Source organism: Chrysochloris asiatica, unplaced genomic scaffold (genome assembly GCF_000296735.1).
Source record: "Chrysochloris asiatica unplaced genomic scaffold, ChrAsi1.0 scaffold00039, whole genome shotgun sequence".
NCBI classification, from domain to species: Eukaryota; Metazoa; Chordata; class Mammalia; order Afrosoricida; family Chrysochloridae; genus Chrysochloris; species Chrysochloris asiatica.
In genome coordinates, this window is record NW_006408557.1 from 19,647,174 (window position 1) to 19,657,629 (window position 10,456).

A 10,456-nucleotide genomic window follows, 5' to 3' on the forward strand; every position below is an offset into this window, starting at 1 on the left:
AATCGGGCTGGGAACTGCAAGGTCAGCAGTTCGAAACTACCAACTGTTCCACGGGAGAAAGATGAGGCTTTCTGCTCCCATAAAGATATACAGCCTCGGAAACCCTGTACAGGGTCGCTATGAGTCGGCTCCACGGCACATAACAACAACAATATATGTATCTAGGAATCTGTCCTCAAGGAAACAGCCAGAATTTTCTTTTATGAGAAGATGACATTTTGGCATCATTTATGAAGAGTAAAAAATTGGAACACTGCCAAATGTCCAGTTATAAGGAATTGGTTTAACAAATTTTGACAAAGAAAATGAAAATCTTTACAATGGAACCAATACACAACATCATGATAAATGGTGAAGAAATTGAAGTTGTCATAGATTGTTATCTCCTTGGACCAATCATCAATGATTGGTAGTCAAGAAATCAAATGACATATTGTACTGGGCAAATCTGCAAAAGACCTTTTTAAAGTGTTAAAAAACAAAGATGTCACTTTGAAGACTAAGGTGCGCCCGACCCAAACCATGGTATTTTCAATTGTCTCCTATATACATGAAAGCTGAAGACCATAGAAGAATGGACATAATTCGAATTGTGGTGTTGGAGGATGTACAACTAGAATGTTTCTTAGAAGCCAGTAGGTGAGGCTGTATCTCAGTTACTTTGAACTTGTCAACAGGAGGACCAATTGCTGAAGTAGTACAGCATGCTTTGTAAAGTTGAGGGTTAGTGAAAGAGAGGACTAGTTAACTAGAGGACTAGTTAATAAAGGTTAGTTAATGAGATGGACTGGCACAGCCAGTGGCTGCAACAATGAACTCAAACATAGATTGTAAGGATGGTGCAAGACCAGATAACATGGCATTCTGTTATATATGGGTCCCCATGAGTTGGCGCTGACTCAATGGTACATAACAACCATGACAACACAGGCTAGACTCATTTGCAACTGTGTGGTAATGTGTTTGTAACTCTGGTAAGGAAAGAAAAGTCCAGTAGCCAGTAGCCGAGAGTTTAAGTTTTGGAGTCAAACCTGAGTTAAATTCCTGGCTCACTACTTACACCTTCAACAAGTTACTAAACATCTGGAGACCATTTCCTCATCTGTAAAATGACAGTACAAGCTGCCTAGAGATGAAATGTATTTTTGTCCTGCTTCCAAAATGGAAGATCTTATTAACATTGTTGAATGACATGGGAAAACGTTATGTGAAAAAGTAGGACTCAAAACTCCAGCTGATGCCAATTTTGTAAAACAAAAAGTATAAAAATATGCATTTTAAAAAAACTGGGAGGAAATACACCAGATTGTTCAGGATGGTTATGTCTGGACGGTTTTTAATTTCCTTCTTTAGTTTTCAAATACTCTACAATGAGTGTGAGTTCTTTTTATAATCGGGGGAAATTTCACTTTTTAAAATACCAACTTTAAAGTCAAGCACTGAAGACCTTAATTTCCCTGAACATATTATAAATATTTTTGTTGGTTTGTTTTCCACTGGCGCCTCTTGAAAACCACCCTCACTTACAGCTGACAGATGAATAATATAATGTCTCTTTGTAGGCTCCAGTTTGGGTTCTAGGTATAAACTGAGATGATGACAGTAAAACCAGTTGGCGTCAAGTGGAACTCTGACTCATGCAACTCCACGTTTGTCAGAGTAAAATTGTGCCCGTAGGGTTTCAGTGACTGATGTTTTTGGAAGGAGCTTGTCAGTTTTTCTATCCAGAGGCACCTCTGGGTAGAATGGAATCTCCCACCTTTCAGTTAGCAGCTGAGCACATTGACCAATTACACTACTCAGGATCTCTATATTAGATTAGACCAAAACTCTTCTCCATTTAACAGATGTGGAAACTGATCCACAGAGAGGCTAAGTACCTTTCCAAGGTCACACAGCTGGGAAGTGGCAGATTGAAGTCAATCTAATCAGTGTGCCAGGCTTCTTCCTAGACTTCCAGACGCCTGCTATGACACATCTCTGGTGCCCATTTCCCACTTGGTCCACGTACCGAGGTGTGTGTTGGTCACAAAGTTCCCCATCCCAGACAGGTCAGAAGTCCCCTCCTCTCTGCTTACAGGACCATCATTCCACATGAGGTCAAAGCCTCCGACTCGCTTCTCCCTTCCTGTGAGTCTGGACAGGCAGGAGACACAAAGGGTTAATGAAGGTGCATACCTAAGGCCCAGGACAGGTCTCTCCATGCATCCTAATTGTGGCCACCTTGTACAAATTCCTTTGTTCTTCACTGGACATTTCCCTGGTCCCCAAGGACTTCAGAAGGGCTGTTCTCTGGTTTAGTTCCCACACGTGCCCTAGATAACATTACCTACTTGTGATTGTTGGCTTAAGATTGCTTTTCTCCCCAGGCCATAAGCTCCGGGAAAGCAGGGACTGGGTGTGGCTTGCCCTTTACTGTCTCAGTGCTTGACACAAGACCAGGTACCCAGGAGGGGCTCAAGTGTTTGATGAATGAAACACCTGAAGTTTCTACCTGCTCAGCATCCATTTCACCTGCCTTCAGTCTAAGCACCCCTCAGCTTTTCCTTTGAGAACTCTCCTTCCACCTCCACCCTCAGTCCATGGGCTCAGGTGCAGTTGACCTTCAGCCACTGGTTCTGGGAGATGGGCGCTAAACCTCAGTGTAGTCAATTAGAGTCACTGGGATTGATTCAGGCTGAACATCTGACCCAATCTCCACCAATGAGAGGCAATCCTAGTACTTTTGCTGGAATAATTGGGGGAAAGCTAATATAGGGGAAATAAATGGAGACGGACAATGAGAGAAAGAGATGGACAGACAGAAACAGAGAGAGTAGGTAAACCAACCAAGAAAGCACCTGGATTCAGCCATTCCTGAAGCTAAACCTGGAGTTTTTCCACTATATGAGTCAATAGATTCCTTTCCTCCTTTTTGCTTAAGCCAGTTTAAAATGAGTTTCTGTAGTTTGCTATTAAAGCAGTCCTGAGTAAGATGAAGACGAGATATAAGCACATCATTATAACCCTATATAACTGTCTCTTGAATACTTATTGGAAGTTAGGTGCCTCCCAATACATTATCTTGCTAAGCTAACCTAACAAGATAGACATGCTTCGCATCTTACAGATGAGGAAAAGAAGGCTCAGAAAGGTGAAGTGACTGACCCAGGATCCCAGGGTCCCAAAGCTAGGAAGTATTAGGAGAGTCTACTGGACTGAGTCTCAGAAAGCTACAGCCACCCCAGCTCTGCCCTGAACAGGTGGACCCTGTGTGGTTATCTTGACTTCTCCATCTGTAAAATGGTGAATCAGGCCAGAGTTATCTCTGACACCTACTCAAGTCCCAAATTTTCTCTCTTCCTTGGTGCAAGAGCAAGGCTGCCCTCCCTGACCTGGCCTCCATGTCTACAACGTGTAGGGTGTCTTCCAGAAGGCAGGTCTTGAGCTCATAGTCCTCCTGGCTGCTGGCCGTCAGTGATGGAGATGCATTGACTTCCAAGAGCCACCTGGGGAGGAAAGGAACAGCCTGAGGCTGACCTGGTCCCTAAGCCTCTAGGATTCCACTGAGACTGGGCGGCTCCTTCCACTTTTCCACTATGAAGGAGGGTTCTAGTGGCTAAAACTTTGGGCGGTAAATTAATACAAACTTAAGACCCTCACAGAGGCCAGGCAGACATAATGAGGGAAGTTGGTGGGGTGAGATCGGTTATGGTGGCCTCATGCTCTGCTCCAGCATAAGAAGCGGCCCCAGCATAAGAAGCAGCCAAACTGCCATGTTAGGTGTTGGGGAGACAGGATGGGAGGGTGGAGACTACAGCGAACTGTGTGGCTATGACCACATCTAAAAAGTTATCTATGGCCAGCTCCAAGAGAATGCTGCCCTGTAGAGGGTGAGCCCAGAAACACAAGCGTGTCTGATTTTTCCAGAAAATGCAAAATTCAGGTCTTTGTGTGAACATCTTCCAAGTCTTAGAGATTGTCAGTGAATTTAAATTCAAAACATTCAGAGGGTCCAATTCAATGTGTCTGTAAGTCCAAAGCAATCCAATAGCCTCCAACTTACCACTTCTAGTTTTGTGTGACCCCTCACCTTACAGACAGAGTGGGAAGGGACTTGCTGAGGCCTGGTCATTGGGAGACCAGGCCCCCCAAACAGGCTTTCTTCTATGTGCTTCCTTCTCCCACACTTGTCCCCACTTCAGTATCTGCTCTAATGCCTCACAGACACATCCTGTTGTAGGGGCAAAGGAGACAGACCCACTGATTCTGGGCCCTGTCGCCTTTTTACCTGGGCCTGAGTTAGGGCTTGCTCCAGAGAACCTCTCCTGGTTCAGAATGCTCCTCAACATCTATAGGGTGACCTAGGGTAGCAAGTAAGTTCCTGGGACCAGCAGTGCTAGAGATGAGCAGCTCAGCCCCGGAACACAGGTCCCAGGCCTTGACTTGCTATGAGATCTCAAGCTCCCCCATGCCCCTGAGCTTAGGTGTCCTATTGTGCCAGTCCCTGCCAGCTCAAACCTGTTCTATTCATCAGCTCCACCTTCCCTTGGGCATTGTTAGCATGCACCAAATTCTCGGCAGGGATCAGCATGGCAACAATAGTGCCTTACATGGCACTGTGCATCCTCAAAGCATCAAGACAGCTAGAGGGACAGTTCCTTGCCTGCTGCTACAGGGGGAGAAGGAGCGGGAAGGATCCCTGATTCCGAGGATGTTCAGGAAAGACCTCCTAGTACCAGGTACTGTGCTCAGTGCTCTGTAGGCAGCATCACATTTATTTTTCAAAACATCTCAATAAATTAAATACAGGTACAGTGATCATCCCCACTCTACAGAAGAGCAGACTGAGGCACAGAGAAAGAAAGTACGCCCAAGGTGACACAAGTAGGAAGTGGTGGAGCTAAGATTCTAACCCAGGAAGTCTGGGTGCAAAGTGGGCCACCATGCCCCTTGGCTCTTGGGGCCGCCCACCACCCATCCGCTTGCCCACTTACGGCTTGAGGTCCTGATCAATGAGGATGTCATAGCCGTACAGCTCAAAGCAGTGCTTGTCGCTAATGATCACCTTCTGCACACTCTGCAGGCTCTTGACAAAGATGTTGTCCATGTTGCTGAAAAGTGTCTCCACCACCTCCGGCCCATGCTTGGATGCCAGGTACTGCCGGAAACGCTGCAGCATCCACTTGCAGCCCTGAGGCCAGGACACCGCGTTGACAGAGGAGGATCCTCAGTTATTAGGAGGACCTCCTGTGATTAGGAGGATTCTGCCTACATCTGTCTTATGAGGTAGATCTTATGAGGTAGCTCTGCAGGTCTCAGGGAATATGTCCCCACTTCTAGACCAGGGTCTGAGCAGCCCGGAGGTCCCTGTCCAAACGACCTGGGTAGGCCTCCTCCTTAAGGACAGACTGTATTGTCCATGTGTGTACCCAGGCCCCAGGAGTGCCCAATGCAGGAGTGTGTCTACATAAGGCCCCCTTCACCATATGGGATGGGGTTGGGGTTGGGGAAAGAAGGTGGTACATGTGAGTTGGGGGCCAGCTCTTCCCATGCCCCCTGTTCTAGCCCTTAACTCTGAGAAGTCTAAGAATGCTACATTTGAACCTGGCCTTGAAGGCTCTTCTTGTTGTTGTTAAGTGCCATCGAGTTGGTTCCGACCCATAGCGACCTTGTATAGGGTTTCCAAGGAGCAGCTGGTGAGCTTGAACTACCGACTTTGCAGTTCAAATGGCTTTGCAGTCTGGCACATTAACCCACAGTGCCACACCAGGACTAGTGTAATTGTCAAGGAGGGAGGATGGTTTGAATCATAACTTGTCAATATTTACACAGATGGTAAAGTGGGTCTTGATTTGTTCCCTGGCCCTGGGCCCTTTGAATGTGAGATGTGGGTCTGGTCTCACCAGTGCACGAAGGGCCCAAAAGACGTCTGTCCTGGTCTCCTTGACACCCTCCCACCTCCCTACTCCAGTGCCAAAAGGCTGGCCCCTAGAGAGCAGAAACCCAGCTTTCTCACCTTCTCAGGGTGGTAGTCGGGAGACGTCTTTTGCACAGCAACATTGGTGAGGTGAACATCTGGCAAAGGTTGGTGGTCAAGGGCCAGTGTGGACAAGAAGGGTGAGCCCTGCTCCTCCTGGCCCCAGGGACTAAACCAAGACTCTTGCCTGGGAATTGATGGGGAAGACTGCAAAACCATCCAGAGGTCAGCTACCTGGACTTTGGAATCAACAGGGTCTGGGTTCAAATCTTGCCTGTATCTTTACCAGCTGTGGAACCCTGAGCAAGTCATTTAACCTTTCTGAGCCTATTTCTCCACATAGTCAATGGGGGTACATAGTCATATAGTTCCTTCACAGGGTTATTTGAAAGATCAGATCAGATACTGTGTAGAAAGTGCCTCTCACAGTGCCTGGTGCAGCTGATGTTTTTATATTATAATTTTTCAACTCAGGTGAGAAAAAAACTTCCTAAAAAGCAAAGAACACAATATACTGAGGACATATCTAGGCTATACTGATCGCCCTGTTACTTGAGGGGTTCAGGCTGGGTGGTTTCTTTATAGGAATATGAGAGAAGTGATTCCAGCTCTGAGAGTCGGCCTTTCGCTCTCATGAGCATCAATGACCTCGGCTCACTTCGCAGCTTCCAGTGTTTACAGAGAGAGTGTGTTCTCAATTGTTCTTCAAGCACACACATCTCACAGCAGATGAGACCTTTGCGGCTCAGAGAAGTTGAGTGGAAGTCAATTAGAATATGCTTCCTCAAAATCCTGCCCCTTATAGTTGAACAAGATGGATTCCCAAACCTCATGAAATGGCGGTAAGACCAGACTTCTCTGGGACATTTCACAGAAGGTGGGTAGAGGTGCTAGGTTACTGACCCACATCGAATTCCCCTATAACCATGTTTCTCTGTGTTCTGGTACATTAGACAGGTCCTGTGGTTTCAGTTTCTCTACAGAGGACTGGTGCACAAATTTCCATTAGTCAGAATCGCTACAATGTGAGAGCAACTCACTATCCATTAACAGATGAGTGTGTAATGCGATCTCTGGATAAGCACTGGATTGCTAACCATAAGGTCAGCAGTTCAAACTCACCAGCCACTCCATGAGAGAAAGATGAGGCTTTCTGCTCCCGAGAAGATTATAGCCTCAGAAACCCTATACAGGATCGCTATGAGTAGGAACCAACTTAACAACACTTAATAACAACATAATATAGAGGATTCCATTATGTGTATTTTCTGTTTAAATAATTACAGGTAGTTCTTGATCTATTTAATACTGAAGTAAAATTAATAGAAAAATTATAAAGTATAATATGAGGGGCTTCAAAAGTTCATGCTAAAATGGCAGAAGGCAGAAGCTCCAGTAGGTACTATTCAATCTGTCTGGGTGGAGCTGATGAAAGGAGATACAGATGGGTAACTCGTGATACTGTAGTGAATAATGCTTATCAGGACGGACTATGAGGGTTGGAAATGCAAAGGTAGAAGTTTTATAACAAGGAAGGGAGTGATTAATTCTCCAGGATAAGAGCGAGGCCTCTGGGACCATCAACGGAGAAGAGCGGAGAGCAGGACCCTACCCAGAGAAACAGAGTTGCCTGAGATAGAGACAGAGATGATGACGTGGAGTGATGAAGCGAATGGGGACTTTGGACCCAGAGAGGGAAAGGGACTGTGGGCCGAAAACTGGGGGGAGGAGGGGGAAGTGTAGGGAGCGGGTTTCTGGGATATACCCTTTGGGTGGTTGATGATGCATGGAGGGGATTGGAACCATGGCAGTGAGATGATATACGATGGAATGGATGTAAAACTAAAGTTCTCCCATGTAAACTATCATATAATTCACAATAAAACATTAAAAAAAAAAAAAAAAAAAAAGTTCATGCTAAAATGGAATGAAAAGACAATGGAATTTTTCCATGAGCTTTTTGAAGCCCCATCATATTAAAACTTGAGTAGTAAGACAAAAAGAAAGGAATGAAATACTGATACCTGCTACACATCTGTAGCACAAAACATTACGTTAAGTGGAATGGTCAGATACAAAATACTGCATATTGTTTGGTTCCATCATAGGACGTGTCCAGAAATGGCAAATGTATAGAGACAGAAAGTGGTTGTATAGGGCTGGGGGTAGGATTGGGGGAAGACAGGGAGTAACTGCCAGTAGGTGCACGGTTTCTTTTGGGGGTGATGACAAGTCTAAAATTGATAGTGGTGATCATTGTACAATTCTGTGACGATACTAAAACCCACTGAATTAGACACTGATAGTAGTGAATTATAGGTATGTGCATTGTTGTTGTTGTTATGTGCCGTGGAGTCGGTTCCAACTCACAGTGACCCTGTACAGGGTTTCCGAGGCTATAAATCTTTACGGGAACAGAAAGCCTCATCTTTCTCCCACAGAACAGCTGGTAGTTTCAAACTGCTGATCCTGAGGTTTGCAGCTCGATTCATAACCACTACATTACCAGAGCTCCTTGGTATATGTGTTATATTCCAATACAACTGTTATGCACAAAATTGAAAAAGACGATGTTCCAAGAAGATGAGTTAACTGGCTTAAGAGAGGAAATCGCTCATTTGGACTGAGGAAGCACCTCGCCCAGCCCAGTGTTGTAAGATTGATGCCTTCAGGGCGGAGAAAGCAGGGCTGGTCTGGGGGCCTTGGAGAAGCCAGCCCTAAAAGAGGAAATAGAGGTGACAGGGGAGAAGTCCTCAGACTCTCCCCTCTTCCAAATGAAACTGAAATCAGGTCTCCATGGACCAAACAGCCCAGAAACAGTAAGTAAATAATCAAAATCAATGTGTAGGAACCTGAGTTGATGAATTGTTTTGGGGGAAAGAGTTCTTTAACTCTAGAAAAGGACATTAGAAGTCACAGAGAAAATCAATGGGCAGAGTCAACTACTTAAAAATAAAAATAACCAGGTATCAAGACCAACACTAAAGGCAAACATCACTAGAGAAGACACTGACGGGCCAAGCATGGCAGACTAATGGTTTTCTCACATGAAACACCCACTTCAGTTGTTAAACAAAAACTTGATGACCCTGAGAGATCATAAAGGACATGAAAACATACAAGAGAAAATATAGCTGGTTAAAGATTATCAGGGAAATGTCCACAGTTTCCAGGCATTAAAGATGCATAGTTTAAAAGGGATCACAAAAAGGAAATGCCAATCGAGGGTTCCAAGTTCTAAGGCAAAACCCTATTCCAGTCATTAACATTTTCTATTTTATTGTTTTGAAAAACTTAGAACAGTGTGAGAAATAAGTCTCCCTCGGGGGTTATTGTTAAATGCTATTGAGTCAGTTCTGACTCATAGTGACCCTATGTAGGGTTTCCGAGGACCTGTTGGTGGGTTTGAAACCACCGGCCTTGTGGTTAGCAGTCCAGTGCTTATCTCATAGCGCCATGCCAGGGTACCCGAAGTTTAGTGTCCATTTAATGAGACTTCACTGTTTTCACAATGAGTAAATATACATTATGTCCTACCCCTTCTTATAAATTATTTTAATAAAAATTTTAAATGTTTAATTCTCTTAAATTGTTTTTTAAACTTTTAATCTTGAAATATTCACAATATACAGGAAAAGAACTTAAGCAAAATCTATGTACCTAGCACCTAGATTTAACAGAGTTTTTATTTTGCCATATTTGCCTTAGGGGAGTATACACCAACCTTGGATCACAAAATAATAAGATTTTTTTTAACCAGATGTAATAGATACATATATAGTTTACCACAACGATTCAAATGCACACATAATACAAAAATATCCATTGCAACACTATGAAAGTAAACAAGTAGAAACAACTTAAATCACCCCTGAAGGATGGTGAAGTGAATGATAAAGCTTCTACCTGAGACTCTGCAGCTATTAAAACAAGGTAGACTGAAATGCTGTAATATGAAAAGGTATCTAAGATATACTACTGTGGTCGTTAAGAGTTTGGGTCAACTTGGCTGGGCCAGAATTCTCTGTGGTTTAGTAGTTAAGATATAGTAATCATCTCTATGATGAGACCTAATATGATGTAATCACTCACACTCCCATGATGTGATCGGCCCTGATCTGATGTGTTTATCCTATATGTTGTGAATTCTCACTTCTGTGATGTTCATGAGGCCAGATGAAATCCATCAGATTAGGTTGTATATTTGAGATATAAAAGAGATCAGAGGGACCTACTGCCACCAAGAAAGATAAGCCAGGAGTAGAGTGTGTCCTTTGGACCTGAAGTCCCTATACCGTGAAGCTTCTAGATGCAGAGGAAGATGGATGTCAAGACACAGCGGGATCTTCAAGGAATGCTGGGCCTATAGATATTGAAAGAGGACATGGCCCTTTCCAGAGTCAGCACTCTAGATTCGGATTAACAGTCGCCTAAACTTGCTGAAAGTGAAGACGACTTAAAACATTTACTGATGAAGATCAAAGAGCACAGCCTTCG

General features: G+C 44.3%; 1 protein-coding gene across 1 annotated transcript in view; it reads right to left on the reverse strand.

Annotated features, from left to right (window-relative positions):
• The window catches only part of TTLL9 (tubulin tyrosine ligase-like family, member 9), a 106,428-nt gene that overhangs the window by 1,571 nt on the left and 94,401 nt on the right, over positions 1-10,456 (reverse strand). Inside the window, 4 exon segments of the mRNA XM_006860771.1 lie at positions 2,012-2,136; positions 3,375-3,488; positions 4,977-5,173; positions 5,999-6,057. Coding sequence (XP_006860833.1) covers positions 2,012-2,136; positions 3,375-3,488; positions 4,977-5,173; positions 5,999-6,057 — 495 coding nt within the window.